General features: G+C 53.5%; 3 protein-coding genes across 3 annotated transcripts; 1 reads left to right on the top strand and 2 right to left on the bottom strand.

The window, feature by feature from the left end:
• Window positions 1–783: 783 nt before the first annotated feature.
• Window positions 784–2,252, top strand: XAN1 (Alpha-ketoglutarate-dependent xanthine dioxygenase xan-1; the record flags this gene model as incomplete). The annotated part of the gene is made up of 2 exons (XM_062948791.1): window positions 784–889; window positions 1,038–2,252. The coding sequence occupies 2 exons, from the start codon at window positions 784–786 to the stop codon at window positions 2,054–2,056; spliced, it is 1,125 nt and encodes a 374-aa protein (XP_062797451.1). The 3' UTR covers window positions 2,057–2,252.
• Window positions 2,248–7,531, bottom strand: QC764_602850 (uncharacterized protein). Its single transcript, XM_062948790.1, has 3 exons — window positions 5,421–7,531; window positions 4,659–5,360; window positions 2,248–4,594 (listed from the first exon to the last, which is right to left on the bottom strand). The coding sequence occupies exons 1-3, from the start codon at window positions 6,392–6,394 to the stop codon at window positions 2,797–2,799; spliced, it is 3,474 nt and encodes a 1,157-aa protein (XP_062797452.1). The 5' UTR covers window positions 6,395–7,531; the 3' UTR covers window positions 2,248–2,796.
• Window positions 7,532–11,102: 3,571 nt separating this feature from the next.
• Window positions 11,103–16,464, bottom strand: QC764_602840 (uncharacterized protein). Its single transcript, XM_062948789.1, has 4 exons — window positions 15,682–16,464; window positions 14,749–15,540; window positions 13,229–14,691; window positions 11,103–13,156 (listed from the first exon to the last, which is right to left on the bottom strand). The coding sequence occupies exons 2-4, from the start codon at window positions 15,142–15,144 to the stop codon at window positions 12,895–12,897; spliced, it is 2,121 nt and encodes a 706-aa protein (XP_062797453.1). The 5' UTR covers window positions 15,145–15,540; window positions 15,682–16,464; the 3' UTR covers window positions 11,103–12,894.
• Window positions 16,465–18,094: the final 1,630 nt, after the last annotated feature.

The following is an 18,094-nucleotide window of genomic DNA, read 5'->3' on the forward strand; positions in this document are numbered from 1 at the left end:
TTTGGGACTCGGGCATTTGGATATACCATTTGGCGATAAGAGCTCATAAATTTCGATGATTTTGGAGACTTAGAGTGACGATGCAAGAAAGAAAAGCGATTGTAATCAACAGTGCGTTTGCTCAGAGGGAAGGCGCACGCAAGGCTAGGAACAGGTACCTTGATTTTGGCAAGTACAAGCAGTCACTGTCGCAGGAGTTCTTTCCATGCAAAAGCAATACATCTAAGAATCAGGCTTCGTATCCTCTTATTTTCATAAGATTTAGATTCTCCATCAGTATCACTCCATTATGCAAGGTACGGGTAAAGGGCCATCAACCTCGACTTACACGGTAGGCGCGTTGAACCCTAACCCTCACGGGCCACACTCTGACCGACGATGTATCAGGAGCCTGATGCGAAACATCAGCAACAATTGCGCAAAACTTCTTATGCACTCCATATGGTGTCTCTTGCGTCCTAAAATCACAAGAAACCCATTTGGGCATCTCCGTGTCGTCAGTGCAGCAAAAGCTGAGGGTCCCGGCGAAGCCCGCCCCGCCGAAGACCGAGTTCGGCCGTCCGCTATCAGTGGGGCAAAATCCGCGCTTGTTATCGGTCACCACCGACATCAATTAGTGATAAAGATCCTGGCCGATAGATAAGCATCAATGTCATGACAGGAAACTTGGGAAGATATAAGAGACGGCTGGTCTCCTTGTTTGACTTCAATTTAGCTCATCCTCAGCCCGGACTAACAAGACAGAACAAATCAAGAACCTTTAAAACCCAAACACTCGCAACCATGCCTTCAGCCACCGGCCCCGTTGTCCATCCTTTCACGCCTCCCGAGGGCTCCAAGATCAACTTCGGAGCCACCATCACAGGCATTGACATTGAGAACCTCACTGGTAAGACATGAAATAGCATCATACATGATGAAACAATGTGACCTCTGTAGAAAAGGGAGAATACCCGTGAAATCGGTAACCTCCTCGGTAAGCCACCCCAATCATCAAACTAACCCCAGAACACCCCCCACTAACATCCCCCACCCAGACTCCGACTTTGCCCTCATCCGTGACGCCCTCTTCACCCACCAAGTCGTAATTTTCAAATCCCAATCCCACGTCTCCCCACGCGCCCAATACGAGCTCACCAACCGGTTCGATCCCCTCGCAACCTCTTATGGTCATGGCAAAACAGTAGACGCCAAACGCTCCATCCTCCACCCCGACCTCAAAACAATCCCCCACCAGCCCCAAGTCCAAGTCATCGGCAACGGCTTTGTGTCTTCCTACGAAGGCCTTCAAAACATCACCCTCCGCCACCCCCACCACAAAACCTTCCACACCACCTCCATCCCCGAAGCCGACGACCTCACACACACGAGGTTCTACAGATGGCACATCGACGCCGCCCTCTACGGCCTCGCCCCTCCCATCGTGACCACACTCCTGGCAGTCAAAGTCCCCTCTGGCCGCAGGCAAATCTGCCGTTACGACGACGGAACAGGCGATGAGCTCTCCGTCCCTTTGGGAACCACAGCTTTTGTCTCGTCATGCACCTCCTACGACATCCTCTCCCCCAAAGACCAAGCCTTTTGCCGTTCCACCCGCGTGGAATACGCCCCCCACCCCTACATCTGGATGTCAGGCGCCAAATCCCGCTCTGACGGGCTGGGTATGGTCTCCCAAGGCAAAGAGATTCCTCTCAGGGACCTCCCCCCTATTGAACAAGACAAGATCCAGATTTTGCCCATGTGCTGGAAGAATCCTGTCACGGGAAAGCTAGCGCTGCAGGTGCACCCTTCTGCGATTAGAAAGTTGCACTTGGCTGATGGGACAGTGATTGAGGATTTGGCGGAGGTGAGGGAGATTGTGCATAGGCTGCAGAGGCCGGGGATTGCACCCGAGTATGTCTATGCGCATGACTGGGAGGAGGGGGATTTTGTGCTTTTCCACAACAGGGGGGTGTTGCATAGTGTTGTAGGCGCGTTTGCCGAGGAGGAGGTGAGGTTGTTTAGGCAGTGCAATGTTGCGGCGAGTGAGTTTCCTTTGGGGCCTGATGATGAGTAGATCAAGCTAAGGGTTCGACGAGAGGAGGGGAGGTTAAGGGTTTAGACTGTTTTGTGCTTTCTTTGAGATTTAGATGGGTAGTTTTGTTTAGCGTGCAATAGGTGTTATCATCCTTTCTTTTTTAAATATCAGCGCTTGAGAGTGATGAGACACAGCTGAGGCAATAGAACAACCATTACTGTCATTTAGGGCAGGGGAACAAATAAATTCAATCATTTTCTTTTCTTTCTCATGACCGAGACCCTCACCAACCCAAAACACCATCACCCTCCTCAACCTACCTATTCTTAACTCTCATGACAGCCTGAGATATACACACAATGTCAGACAAATCAACCAATAGAATAGCAGGTAAAGACAGAGCAAAACAAATACCCATAATAATAAAAAATAAAAATGAATTAACAAAAACCCCATGATATCATCAACCATTCATGTCGTCATTCCTATGTCTAAAACAATGCCTATGCTTCTCGATGCCCCTTCATCCATCATCACATCACGTCAGGTACCAACTTGTACAAAGTTCATTCATATCATAACTTCAAAACAGAAATTCTTCCCTCCCCCAACGTAATGATCGCTTCGCTTCGCTTTGTTTGCTTGTGGCAGTGGTGGTGGTGACACACGTGATAAAGAAAAGTTGACGAGATCCAGAATGTCCCAAGAAAAAAGAATAAGAAATACAATAAAATAGCCAAAGAAAAATCCAAAAATGACGACAAGAAAAAAACAAAACGCTATCCCACAATCGTCGCAGGGCCACCTCCTCTCATTGTATCCTCAGGCGGGCCAGGCTCAATATAATTCACCCACTCCGACACTCGATGCAAGCCTCTCCCAGATCCACTCAGGCCAGCCTGCATCGAGGGCTTGGCCTCAGTCTTGTTGTGCTCCCGGTGAGCTTGCGTGGCCCGTCTTCGGATGTGAGGAGCACGGGCAGAACCCCCGCTGGGATCCCACTCATGCAGTCCCATGCCCATGCCCGGGGGACCAAACCATTCAGGTGTCGGTCCTCCTGGATGACGGCCGGAGACGTAGATGTCCTCCTCCATGGTGTGCCTGCGAGGCATATGCGAAATAGCCGGTGGCGGCACCGGAGCGACCGGAATTGATGGACCACCTCCGTGTCCGTGCATCATTGCTGCTGCCGGGTGCGATGCGGTACGAGAAAGAGGCGGTGGTCCTCTTGTAGGACTCAGCGGCCCCTGGGGCACCATCGCATTTATCATGCCCATGTGTCCCATGTGTCCGGGCGGTCCGACAGGGCCAACTCCGATGGTGGTCATAGCAGCAGGTGGGACGGCGTGGCCCATCCCGCCCATGTGGTAGGCTCCTGGACTCTGTCTGCTCTCCGGGTTGAAACGATCGGCGAGCCGTTTGTCGAATGACGACGCTCGGCGTCTCTCGGGCGAAGGAGCACGGAGTCTATCGTCAGAATGAGCCAGCTGTCTTTCGGGCATTGCCATGTGCCTCTCTGGCATCTGCTGTTGTTGTCTTTCCGGCATCGGGGCGTGCCTTTCCGACATGGAGGCGTAGCGGTCAGGAGTGGCCATGTGTCGTTCAGGAAGCTGCATGTGTCTATCCTGGGGTGCCATGTGCCTTTCTGGGATCTGCATGTGCCTCTCCGGCGCGAGCATGTGTCGTGGCTTCTGCGGAATCTCCATCGCCATGGGTGCTCCTCTTTCTGGGGATGGGAAACGCGTCGGGACTTGCCAACCATCGGGTGACTCTTCGCGCCGCTCCTGAGCAAATGGATGGTGTCTATCCAAAGAACGCGGCCGTCTCGCAGTAGGGAATGTTTGTCGTCTTTCGGGCGAGTACGGTCTCCGTCTGTCGGCTGTGTAGTTCTCGGCAGCAAACTCCTCATATCGCTCCGGCGAAGCATAGCGCGCCGCTCTTTGAGCATAGGCCTCGGAGGCATAATCAGCGCGCGGCGCGGCCCGAGGTGGTACTCGGTCGAAGGCGGGGCGTGAGGGTGGCTCAAATGCCGAACGAGGCGGTGGCGGCGCCATGGGAACATGTGTTTGCGGAGGTGATGGTGCAACAACCGTTGCAGCCCTCCCAGCTCGGAAATCACCGTTTCCGAAAGACGCTCCGCGGCTCCGAGCTTCGATGCGTCGTCGAGGTTGTTCTTCAAAGTCAAAGACGTTGACACCTGCCCTTCCTCTACCGTACTCGGCCTGGTCATCGACATGACCAAAGGCATCATCAAAAGAATGCATCCGGCGAGCATGATGAGGTTCTTCACGGACTTCCATACGCCGAGCAAGATATGGTTCTTCCTCGTAGCTCGATGGGCGAGGCTTTACAGTGCCTGCATAAGAGGCCGGGAATCCCGACCGTAGAGCCTGGGGAGAGGGAACACGAGATGCGTACTTCGGCGCAGATGCAAAGGGATTCGGGGGTTCGTCCATCGGCGTCCTCATGCGGTCTACGGCTGCTCGAGATACAGCTTGGACCGAGTTATTCGTCATGGGGCATGCGCACGATTTCCACGGACCGCCGCAGAGCATACAGAACTGAGCACCACAACGGCTGATAGGGACAGGTTATTAGCTGGGAACCATCATGATTGCGGTGACATGGAACCTGGACTTACCACTTCATATGGTTGCAGCCTTCAGCGAGTTCGACCATGTGATGGCACTGATAACAGGTCTGGTATGTATCTCGCTTGGATTGCGGCATGAACTGTGCTGTGTTCTCATCGCCTGGGCAGCTGTACTGCGGATGCCACAGTCCATGGCAAGCACAGCAGACTTTTGTTTTGCAGTGACTGCATTTTGCCTGCCCACGCCCGTTCTCCTGACGAATGTTGTCGGGCTGGAACCACCTGCCACACCGTTCCTCTGGACAATATATGCGGCTTCTGGTCGTATACTCACGGTATTTTCGGTTCCACTCGGCTTTGAAATCTTCACCCAGCAGTTTGTCGACGTGCTTTGGTGGGATGGGCTCTGCGGTACAACATCGAGGGGGCATATGCTGTGGGCCTCGGAGAGACAGCTCAAAGCTGCGCACCAGGCAAGTGTTGCACATGCGATGTGCGCACTTGAGCTTAGCTGTGTTCTCGACCAGAGTCTTGTTGTCTCTGCATGAGACACAAGTGGTAAACCTCTTGGGTTGTTGCCTCTCCAACTGCATGTTATTGGCAGCTGTCGGATCGGCAAACATGGACCGCTTGGAGCTGAAGCTCTGTGACGACGCATGGTGTGACCCTTCTATGGTGGTGTTGGCTCTTCTGAACACTGAAGGGGCCCTCGACACATAAGCGTCTGACTCATACTGCCTAGTCGACGGTCTATCGCCAGGGTTAGCTACTACTAAGAAATACTGCCTATTCGGAGGCGGTTGACAATACCTTCTGGTTCGGGATTTGGACCGAGCCCGGTCACCATCGAGACTCGGAGCACGGGAAACGTCTCTCGGACGACGATAGGCATCCGGCTTCACCGACGCAGCTCGAGAGGGTGCTCGGGAAGGGGCTCGGGATTGAGCTCGCGATCTTCCTACACCTACCGATTGCTCATACCTTGTCGATGCAAAATCCGGCTCCGGATCTGGATCCTCATAGACGACCTCAATTTCGGGCTCCTCTGTGCGCCGGTTGAGGCGCTCATGCATGGACGGTGCGGGAGGGGGTACCGGGGCGGTGGGAACAGCCGGAGGCTTCCTTCTCCGGGTAGGCTGTTGAATAACCACTTCCTCCAAGGAATCCTCGGTCACGTCAGTTTCGCCCTCAGAATCGGACATGGAAGTGCGGGGTGAGCGCCTAGATTCAGGAGTGGACCGGTAGCGGTGAGCGGAGCGAGAACTCTGGTCGCGACGAGATGCCATCGTCTGGCGGCTTGCTGGCCGCGATGGACGTATAGGCGGCTCATCATCGTCGTCGTCGTCGTCATATGAAGGGCGATGTTGCATACGGCGGGCCATGGCCTTGGTGTCGACCAAGGGCACGGTGGAGTTGGGCCGCATGGCAGCAGTCCGATGTCGAGAACGGGACGGCGGCTTGGACGGGAGGTCGGAGTCCTCGGAGTCGGTGGGACTCGGGAGCTGTTGACGCTGCTTCGAAGGACGTCGAGATGGTTGCTGCTGCTTGGGAGGCGACGCTTGGGCGTCGTCTGAGTCGTCAGAGGACTCAACAATGTCTATGTCTATGTCTATATCCCCATGACGTTTCGGGTGAGGCGACGGACGGGGTCGTGGCCCACTGGCTGATGTCCAATCGTTTTGGGACTGGGGCTCCGGCTTGGGAGATTTTCCTGTGCGCTTCTTCCGCACACTGCTTCGCGAAGTCCTAGGCCCGCCCTGTTGCTGGTCTTCGACGTCGGCCATTCGATCGATTCGTCTTGGTTCCCGTATTACTGGCTCACTTCAACGACAACAGGACAACGGGTCTGGAGTCTGATGGGGCACAAAACACAACAAGATGGCGTGTTAACAGCCGCTTTGGCACTCTGAGTGCCTCTGTGCCGCGGCAGGTGGATGGTGGAAGAGAATTGCGACGGGGGGTAGACGAAGCGTCGGCCAGATGGTCCAGTGTGGTTGGACGGCGGAGGCGGGTCTGCAGATGCCCCAGAGCTGCGATTGGGCTCACTGGCTTCCCACTTGGACCACTTGCATTGCCAGCACAACACAATTCCTTCAGACAGCCCACGGTGCCACCCCTTGGCTTTGCCCTGGGCTCGCCCTAACCACGGATGAAAAACCGGCAGCAGCCTAATAAATACCTGACCCGTCCTAGCTTGCAAGTGCTCTCTGCAGACAGCTGAAGGATCACCAGCTTTGGGCACCGCCGAGAACCGTGGAGGAGGGATCAGGCCTAATGCGGGAGTTCGGTCGGGTGGAGGAAGAGCGAACAGGTCGGTCGTGGGCAAGGTGAGGTGAGTGAGGAGAGACGAGAGGGAAAGATGAGATGAGGGGTGATGACGGCTTGAGGCCTCGACCGTCGGAACGCTGTCTGGGGTGCTTGGGTCCTTCGCTTGCCGTGTTAGTGGAGAAAATCCCCCTTCCGAAGCATCAGTTGCCGGCCCTCTTCCAATGGGACTGCTATCACCTCACGACGCAGCTGACAGGCTAGAGTCGCGACCACTGTGACGCAGCCGACGATTGGACACAACGATCCCCGCGACCGACTGAAAAAGAGATGGCTGAACACAGAGAGGCGAGCTATCACATCACGTGATGCGGGCTTCAACAGTCCCAATGGCAGCACATTCCTGGACCCCCAGCTCATGCCAGCAGCCTCTTGTGGGAGAAAGCTGGAGGAGGGAGAAAACAGGTTCTGGTTTGCCGCGCTTATTTGCGTCAAGGCAACGATCAGATTGCTGGGAAGTGCCAGCTGGAAGACAATGTTAGGGTCAATGGATCGGGGGCCTCTATAACCATTGAATCAAGGGTCTTGTCTTGAATGCAGAGTGTTTTGTCAGAAAGCCATACCAGCATCAAGAGAATCGCTGTCCTTTGGTTTGAAAACCACTCTCCAACAACCAATTTGAGGGCTTCCGAGCTGTTGTTCATGCGAATAGCTGTTAGGCCTGATCCTAGTGTCGACCCAAAAGGAGGGGCTGTCTTGACGACGATCCTTCCCCGCATTCTGTCATGGAGTGGTCAGTGCGGTCCCGGCCTCCAACACAACACAAGCCGTTCAGCGGCACGGGGCGGAGGAGCGGCACGGGCGGAGGAATGACACAGACGGCAGCGGATCCCGTCCTATCGGGCGCAGGGGCCTTCCCCGGAGATCGATTCTCGGCGCTTGGAAACATCTTCGGCACCGAAGACTCCACGGTCCAAACCTCAAGCTTGACCGAAGACCGATGTATTCACGGACCGGTCGTCCTCCACAGCAACAGGAAGGACGGAGCACATCCCTATGGTTAACGATTACCCAAATGGCTCTGAAGTCCACATGCCGGCGCTCCTCCACTTCTAGCCTCCAGCGACTGCCACTTTATCCCATCATTAGATGCTGAAATGCCTCACGGGTCTCCGATCAGCTGCAGGGGAAGATGCCAAAGCAACCATATCCCGACTCCCGAGACATGATTCCATCATTTGGTTGCACAACGGAGTCAACTACCGGCACACGGTACTGTACCGCACATCATGCCGTGGAACGCAAGACGGCGAACTGACCGGTCCGGGATATGCTCAAACGGAGGAGCCGGCAGTCGCAGCTTTCATCAGAATGGGCTCACCTTGAAGGCAACGTGATACAAGCCTTTTTGCCTGCTGCGGCGAAGGCTATCGGTATGACGGTGCGAGACTGGCTGCCCACTGACACAGTAGTATCCCCAACAAACGACACCCAAGACAAAAACCGACCGTTGAGCAAGTTCCATCCCGTCCAAGATGCAACGATAAAAACACCAATATGGAACGCTCTGAGCATGGACGTCGGGATTGATCCCGAAAACTTGAGGCTTTAGCAAAAGCATCACCGACACTACAGAAGGCTGATGTAACTTCCAGATGTATCGCACTCGCTAATCATGCAACAAAACACTCAAGAGTCTACTACCGTACCTTATATTACCACTACCCACAAAGCCAGCGGCATTGAAAATTAAAAGGAGAAGAGCCAAAATGGACCCTTTGACGTTGCACTGTCGGCCCTATTTTTTCGCCGTGACTGGCCTTGACACCCAGCAAAGGTAGGCCAGCGTAGCTTTCACAACCCATCTCGGATCGGACCATGATGAAATCATCATTATCATGCTGAATTAAGACGTCAACCACCATCTAAGAGGCCAGCGACGAATCTGACTGCCGGAATAATATGCACACTTCTCCCACCGCCCTACCTGGATGAAACAAGGTAAGTCGAGCCGTCTCCATGTACTGTTCCGGTTCCACCACGTGGTTCCCCGAAAAAAAGCAGTACAATAACTTGGTTTCTATCAACGCCCATACAACTCTACACAATGTTACACAGGCATTGATTGCCTTGTGCCCAACAAACATGTCGTATCACGGGCAGGTCTTCCGTGGCTGCCTTGTATCAGCACTACGGAAATCTGCTACAACTACCACCAGCCCTTTTGGTCTCGGAGTTGAGTGCTCAGGCCTGGTTGTAATGCTAGAATGACCGATTCACTGTTGATTTCTCGCGCATACCTCGGTGATTTCATCGTCAAGACGGTGAGGTTGAGTAGGTACAAACATCTACATCGATAACTACTCGCACTAACGAAGGGGAATTGCCCGCTCTTGGACCCAACGGCACCAAGCGAGATCACGTCTGTCTTCTTCCAGACCCCCGGAATCATCGCTTCTGATGTAGACGGTTCCCTAGGCTTGGTACGTGGGATCATATGGAGATTCCTCCTCGTTTCGTTTCAGCTTGAGAAAAATATTCCTATCTTTCGTCCGATGTCATCTCGGTCCCATCTCATCACATAATGACAGATGTGATAAGATCTGACAAAGCAAAACGGTTGTCTGAAGCCTTGCCGGCTCCATCCGATCTCATCTCGTTCAGGTACGCCATCTACCATCCAAGGAAACGGTGCCTGAATATCAAACCCCAGCTAGCTTAGCCAGACCACCTCGTCACATCGCATACTACAGATCTAGTCCATCATGTCTTCATGATCAAGGTCTCACTCCGGTCCACATTCACATCTACACCCCTTCTGGTACGCACAGCACAACCCGAAAACGCTCGGAAACTTGGACACCACCGTGAGGCCAGGTATAGCTATCGTACACCTCAGCTTCACACCCCTCGATCCCGCAATATTCGCCGCCTATCCACCATCATACACCACCACCAGCCTCACTTGATCACCACATAAACCTCGCTACCACAACCCCATCATCTCCGGTCAGAGCTCAGGGTAGGTAGGTAAGTAGTCGTGGTAAGGTAGTGTAGCACAACTGCACCCTTTTTCCTTCGTGGCCACAGTCAGTCAAACTGACCAAATCTCGGAGAATAAAAAACAAGAAAAAATTCACGCCTTTGTCAGCAGTTACCAGACACAACAACCGACCCCAGCCACCACCATATGCCACACGCCTCCCCTATTTGGCCACTCACTTCATACTAATGCGTGTACAAACACGGGCTCGGAACTCCAGACCGAAGATCCCCATCAGCATCTCCGTCCGCACATAGCCATCACCACACACATCACGCGCATACGCCAACTAGACCTGACCTTGACCAAGAAGGCAATCAACCCCCCTCTGCCTCGCCACGCCTGGTCGAACAATGATTGTTCCAAAAGAGGTTCTCTCTCTTCCCCACAGGTGGCACACATTTTCCGAGCCGTGTTTCTCTCCTCCTTGTCGTGCACTAAGGAGAGCACATATCCCAAAACCGGCCGCTCCACACCTTAACCTAAGTAGGCACCTACCTAGACAGTGCACATGGTGAACGAACTCCCGTCCGTAACCCACAATACATTGATCCTCCCGTCTTCCTGCGCGCAACATATCCCCCCTCCCATCCCGAGTCCGAGTTCATAACTCCACACTGCCCAAAAAAAAAACCACAAAACCGGTCGTCGTTGCAGCAGAACCTTTTGTCCAAGTTCTGCAGGTCATCTCGTTTCGTGCTAGTTTCGTCTCATGTTTTTTATCCTCTTCGTCCCGCCCCTTCACCCCATCCACAACGGTTGGTCGGTTTTGGTTGGCGGTGGTGGTGGTTGACAAAAAACAGGCCAGCAAATGAATTCTCCTACCGAGCACCGACTATCGAGAGTTAGGGTCTTGTCAAACGTTCAAGCCCCCCACCCCCCCCTGTCCGGCGTTAACAAGTACATGACTGGAGGGGGGGGATTTTGGGGAACTTTACGGTCAAGGGTTTGAAAGAAGCCCCTCCAGGGTTTAGACAGACGTTTGTGGATACCGCGTAGAAAAAAGAGTTATCCAAAGCCAAGTATCTCCCCTTCAGCCAAGGCAAAAAAAAAAAAACGGCTTTCCTCTTCCGCGATCAGCCACCACCGCCATGGCGGCTGGAAAACTCAACGGTCTTCTTTCTTTCTTCCTTCAACGGTCAATCGCTCGGCACCGCTCATCGCCCCTTTTTCTCAGCGGTGGAGTCTGGCTGCTGATCCGCAAGACTGCCAACATCGTCACATTCACATCGACAAGTCCAACACATCAATCGTAGTGTTTTTGACAGCCATTTTGATATGTATATATATATATATATATAAGAATGGGGTATGTAAACTATACAGAAAAAAGTTACAACATCAAGGATAAAACCCTTTTCCCCCTAGTCAAAAAAAAAAAATGGCAATGTTGCCCAAAAAAGAAGTGAAAAAAAAAGAAGTGGTATCCCAACTGAAGAACAACAAAAAAAGGTATTCATGCAACATCTCTGTAGCCAAATCCAATTTCCAAGCCTGTTTCCCCCGCCTCCCAACCTCAGAGTTCCTTCCGACTGTCCCCAACCTCTGGTGTGCGTGTGTATGTCATCGTAGAGTTGTTTCCAATCCCCATATATATATATACGACATATAAAAGACTTTGGCGTTGCGTTGATGTTGTTGCGTTGTCGTATGTGTGTGTGTGTGTGTGTGTGTGTGTACGTCCTCCGTTACATTTTCACAATTCACCCATAGATATTCTTAGAAACCCCCCCGTCTCGTAAACCACGCCCCCCCCCCTCTCCCATCCTCTCGTATCGTTGCAGAAGAGAAACCCATCCGCCACCAGCCAGCCGCCACTTATTGCCAACTCCAAGAGATGATATGATGATGATGAAAAAAATGTCAATAATGATGATGATGATGATATGTTACCTGATTTTTCTTGACCACCTGCCCTGGGATGAAAGATTGAGAAAACAAGAGAAATGAATTGGTATAAACCCCCTGACCCAGCCAGCAACATATGGCCGCCCCTCCGTCACCGTTGTGCGGTTGTCGTTTCAAGTTGAAGATAAAAGTATGATGAAACCCATAATCGAATAAAACGGGGCGGATGAACAACCCCCAGAATGGAAAGGATGAGTTGAATTGATGAGTGACAACGTCCCAAAATGCGGGGAGAAGGCGGGGTGAAAACATGGGGTAACGGGGGGCCGGCCCGAAAACCCCGGTCCCAAGGACAATCCGTTCAATTTGCGACCGCCAACTACAAAGAAAACGGAGGTGTGTGTGATTAGCCCGGAAAAGGATTCGCACTCACTCACACACTCTCACACACACCATCATCATCGTCCGGGCCTTGTTTTCTGCGAAGATGGGGAACGTGTGTTTGCTGAGAAATTGCACCGAAAAGTTGTATCGTTTGTTATGCGGAAAATGTCGGTGTTGTTTCGTCCACAAGATGCGCACCTATCGGGGCACCCGCCCCGGCGCGTGGTAACCCAAGCCCGCTCGAGTCGTCCGATGAATGAACCGGCTTGTTTTCGCCTTGGACGTCCGCCACGCCCGGGTCTTTTCCCCTCGGTTTTGCATGTGTCATTGTCGTCCATTTCCTCCCCCCGTCTTTATCGGACCCGATGTCGGGTTTGTGATATCGGACAACGTAGGAACCTGACAACAACTGGGGTACCGAAGAGTTGCGCAAGTTATGTGACGGTTTTTCGATTTTCGTATGAAGGTCCTTGCTGATATCGCCTTCAGACGATGCATGCTCCGGCGGGATGCTAGGTGTTCGTACCAAATGTGCAGCGGCTACATGCGCACCTTCAGTAATAAGCGAATGCCGGCATGGGGTCTTTTGCAACCCGGCAAGCGGCTGTCTTTCCTACAAGACCGGAAACGTGGTTCATGGGAGCGTTAGGCGAGACATATATGTCAGTGTTGGTAATCAGGGCTGGTGATGAGGGTTCGGGGTGCGGGTGTCCGGACTGGGCTGTCCTTGATTGCCGCAAGGGCTCACCCGCTGAGGTAGGTCCGACGTCTGACTTCGGCTTCCTTGATGATTTCAGCCGAGAGGCTCAGACTTGGCGACAGGACAGCGTAGCGTTCGATCTCCATGACGACGTCGTTGATGATTTGATCAATGGTATCGCGGTGGGGAACCAGGCTCCAGAGGATGCTCGACAGTGACGGCGACATGGTGGCGCCCATGACCAAAAGTGTCTGTGATACTATGGACAGAGCACCCTGCCAAAGGTACGGCATATGTCCGGCGTGACTGCGGCCAATTCGTTAGATTAACTGTCAAGAGGCGCTGCTGACCAATGGGAAAGACGGGAAAAAGACTTACTGCGCAGTAATGTGCTCCAGTTGCCGGATTGACGCTTCTAGGCACTTTGTGCAAGCCTCCCGCACCGAGGGGTCCAACACCGCTTGCTCGTTGTCAAGGACCGCCAGAATATAAGGCCGATAGATGATGGTTCGGCAGGCGAAGAAACGTAATCTCAGCACCGTCTGCACCGGATCGGGAAGCATCGTCCGTGTGAAGGGAAACTGCAGCGGTAGCGGCAAGCTCTCATACCACTGTGTCAGCTGGAAGTCAAGCTCTGCCACGACCGGCTCCAAGCTTGTTGTTGATGCCATGGAATCCTTCGAGTAGATGAGCTGACTGACGCGGTTGAGCAGCCTCCTCAGTGCAATCTCGGCCAGGAAATACCACAACTCGTCGCGTCCAACTGCTTCCTGCTCATCGCCCTCGAACCCGCAGGGAAGACCAACATTCTCCTCAAATGCAACCACACCAGAATGGGGGAGGTCCAATTCGGCCAATAAATCGCTTTCGAAGAGAAGTGAGTTCCAGTAAATTCTTTCGATCAGCTCCCTCTGATCAGCGGGCACTCTGCTCGGCGCCATGAGCAAAAGCTGCAGTTTCGTACTTGTCGTGCAAAGCAAGTTCCATGCCTCCAGCGGTCGAACAAGGTAAAACATATAAGCAGCAGCCAGCAAGTGACACTGTGCTGCGAGCACACTGTTGGACGTCATCATGCCTGGCAGCAGAGACCAAGCTGCGGTGAAATACTGAAGTCCGGGAGGGTCCTCGTGGGGTACAATCCTCGAGATGCTGCCTCTCGAGCTAGCCTGGCCCAGGGCCAGCACCAACAGCACAATGCAACTCTCTGGTCCTTCTCTGAAACCGTTTGATAGCGCTATCCTGTAGTGGCTCCTCCACGTGTATGGGTTGACGCAGGCGTACCAGATGTTGACTCTGTCAAAGTAGGCTTCGATGTAGGCATTCGTATTGGAAAGGTCGACGCAGGGAGTCTTGGCGAGCGAGTGCAGCGGCTCACGGGCCATCTCAAGCTGCAGGAGAATTTGAGGGTCGTACGGTCGTGATACCAAATCGCGGATCATGGGCCACTGCAGCAGATGCAGAGCCGCATTCGTGTGCACCTTCGGCATGGTCGAGATATTGTTAGTGGCTGTGGCGGACCATGTCCCAAGTCCACCGCTGGGAATGACGGACACAAAGTTGGCGGCATTTGACCCGATTCCCATCAAGTTGTCACCGCTGAGAGCTGTCCCATTGCTCATATTTGGCGAATCATGAGACATGCCCATGCCATTGGGGTGGCCCACCATGTTCATCTGGAGCAGGTTCTCGATGCGGTTCAAGCGCTCCAGAATAAGCTTGTCGCCGGCATCCAGCTTGATGCCGGGCTCGCGATAAATGCACTCGGCACCCAACTCGGTACATAGCTTGCACTTTGGCTTCGTGCCATCGCATCGTGACTTCCTCGAACGGCAAACCTCGCACTATAAAATCCTGTCAGTAACCTTCCCGGCTGGTCCTGTGTTCTCGATTCAACGTACAGCGATGGTTGCCCTCCGCCTTGGATAGTCGACGCCCGCATCGGTATTCCGCCTTTTAAGAGGGTTGATACCCTCATCGCTCGGTGCCTTCTGCATCCCATTCGATTCTGGCCTGTTGTCTGATGACTGTGAAAGATTGCGCGCCTTCTGCGCCGAACCGAGTATGCCTTCCCTGCTGAAGCTAGGAGTCCGAGCCGACTTGAGAGATGTTGGTGACTTGAGAGAGTTTACGCCACCGCCGTTAACCTGGACCTGGGCCAGAAGCTGGGGCGAGGGCACCTCGATGGTGAAGTCCCTGTTCGGCAATGGAAACCTTCCTACAACAGTAGCACTGGCAGCCGCAGTCATAGTGGCCGTGGAAGAATGTGGAGAGTCACCGTTGGACGATGGTGACATGCTGTTGGCACTCGGTACGTTGGTGAGTGCGTTCAAAGAGACAGACCGGTGATGCTCGTGATGTGTTCCGATAAATATGGGTGTTGTTAGAGAATCCCGGGCTTCCGTGTTTCGTTCGAGGTAATCAACCGGCGAATAGCAGCAACCGCTTCCCGCTTCGACGGTTCTGTCGACTCAGACACCGCAAGCACCAAAGACACAAGCACTCGGTTGTTGTTGTCCAGCTCGCATCATCAAGCGGCGACGACCAGAGGGAGTGAGGTGGAGGAGATGGAAAGGAACGGAGGTACGCTGGGCCGTATGTCGGTGATGGGTGGTGATAGCAAAAGTAAAGGGGGAGGGCAGGTCTTTTCGGGAACTGTGGGATGTGAAGGATTCATATGGGGGTAAGCTCGCCTAGAGGTAGCGTGAGCGGCAGCCCTTGTAGAATAAAACCCAAGACCGGTATGAACAGGAGGGAACAGGTACAACAGATGCACCCTTGGGTGGCTTCGGAGATACCTACCTCTTGAAGGGGGGGTGGACGTCTGAACTAACGGTGACTTGATGCTTTGTGGGGGAAATTTGCCCTGGTCCTGTTGATGAGTTCCCAAGGCCGGGTCACAGTGATCCGCGGTGTAGCTACCGTGATGCTGATACCCCCTTGAGTGTACCGTTGGATTGGCAGCGGCTCCAGGTTAGCTTGCGGCAAACCCCATCGCTTTTCACTCACGCGATGGACTCCAAAATTCGTCGTCCAAAACGGAGACGGGACGGTGGTCTACAGGGGAGCCCCATGCGCTAGGCTCGACAAGGGTGGGAACCGCGAACGACCGATGGACTACGACCCCCTGCTCAGCGTTGCAGTGACGCTGAGCGAAAGCGCCATGTGGAGTGGCAGAAAAGTGGTCTCTGATGGTGCTGTGGGTGTGCCCCGGATCTGGTGCGTGCTGGATCATGGAGGATGTATCGAGGGCCGAGGTCCTCGAGGGAATCAGGAGCATGGGGACGTGAAGCGAGCCGCGAGCAGCCGGTGGTCTGGCTGTCACCTGTGTCACCAGCTGAGAGAAGTCATCAGCAAGGGACAAGCAGGAGGGAAGTCTGTGTTGAAGGGGTGGGGCCCGGACACAGCATTTGCGGAGAAGGGGGAAAGAAGGAAAACGAGATGAATCATTGGAGGAGGAGGAGGAGTCGCAAATCAAAAACGCGGGGGTGGGGTTCCCCAAGGAATCTCCAAACCGTTCGTTCACTTCTTGGGCTTGGGCTGGGGAAGACAGCAAAAGCATTGACCACTGACCGCAGGTGCAGGTGGTCGGTCTGCTCCGCTCGTTCCGTTGCCTGTTTGAGCTTCCATCATCCAAAAGTATAGGCAGGTAAGCAGAGTGACAGAGGGTATGTTGAACGAGGCATTGACAAAGTGCCTTATACATGAGACTTACGTTGACTGCCCGTCTCGGCACAGACAGACAGACAGACAGACACCTACCTACTACCGTAACACGTACTCGTACTGACCAGGGCAAGGACAGCGGCGCTAACTCATGTAATAGTATCGTGTACCGCGAGGGCTAGCCACCAATGCCATGGCGGTGAATGAAACTGCAAAGGTTAGCCGATCAGCTGAAAAGCTCCAGATCACTCGCCAGGCTCTTGCTGCAACTCCAGCAGACAGACAGGGCAACAGGGACTTTGACATGACAGCACGTATGCAGATGTCCATGGGTTGTCGGCATCACCAGCCGGATGAAGGGAAATGGTGCGCACGTTCACTCATAGTCTTACTTTTCTTGTCAACACACGAACCCGAACCCGGGCCCTGGAAGACCTCTCATGTAAGACACACTGAAGGCCATGTGGAGGTAATCATCGTGGACCTGCATCCCCGGTTTGATCTGCAAAAACATCCCCAGAAATGACAGCTAATAGCCTCAATATTCTCAATCCAGCTCCCCCATCAAGAAGCAGCAGTACAATCGTGTACATTGACCCCGCATCTTCGCTTCCAGTCAGTCATCCAATCACCAACAGTCCGGACTTTGACGGCATGATCACCAGCTCACCCATCCCCGCCTCTTAATACTCTGTTAATTCTTGACTCGTGTGTGTGTTGATGTTGGTTACGAAGAGTTTAGGTGGTTGTACCGGCCTTATAAGAGCGAGTGGTAAGGTCGTGCTTCTACCAGGGACCCCTTCACATAATACAAGCGCGCCATACCGTAAGGCTTGATAAACCCTTGCAAATTGTATTTAGCATAAATTCAACAACTGCCAGCGTCGCTCCTGGTAATCTCTGGGCTCGACGAATCGCCTTGTTCCCATGCTCGGGCCCTCCGCACTGTCCGCCGCGAAGAACTGTGGTGAGGAGCAGAGAGTTCGAGAAGGCCACGAAAGAACTCCACACCACACGGAACATCGTCTTGGAACAAAGCTGTTCGTCATGATCCTCGTCAACCTACTAAGCTGGTGGTGGTGGCAGGTACCTGCGTCCTGGATGTGTCGATACGTACGATACAAGCACACCCACACCACTCTGCCAACAAAAAGATCACCTCGGGAGTCGATCGAGCATCGTCTTGTAGGCGGCAAACGGGTGGATGTAGACGGTCAGGTGGTGATCAGTTCCCATTCCGCCTCTGCGGCCGTATATGACTCTTCTCATCAACAGGCTTCTTTGCCTTCCCTTCTGGTGGATGAAGCAGGATCTCGTGAACATTCAACACGATGGCCCGCTCCACCGCATACTTGCCACCGCCGCCGACAAGCTGCGTGGCTGCCTCGACTGCCTAAGGGTCCGTCCTATTTCGGGTAACCGAGATATTGCTGATATTGAGGGCTCGATAGAAGGGTGGTGGACCGCTATATTGGGAACCAAGTTTTGGTCCTCTTCCTTCTCGACTGTCAACTTTCGTTTCCTGCCGTGCGACCACTGGAAGGACTCCCGTCTAGACTCGTCAACAATGCTGGGCTGTCT

This window comes from Podospora pseudoanserina, chromosome 6, assembly GCF_035222485.1.
Source record: "Podospora pseudoanserina strain CBS 124.78 chromosome 6, whole genome shotgun sequence".
In the NCBI taxonomy this organism is placed as follows: Eukaryota; Fungi; Ascomycota; class Sordariomycetes; order Sordariales; family Podosporaceae; genus Podospora; species Podospora pseudoanserina.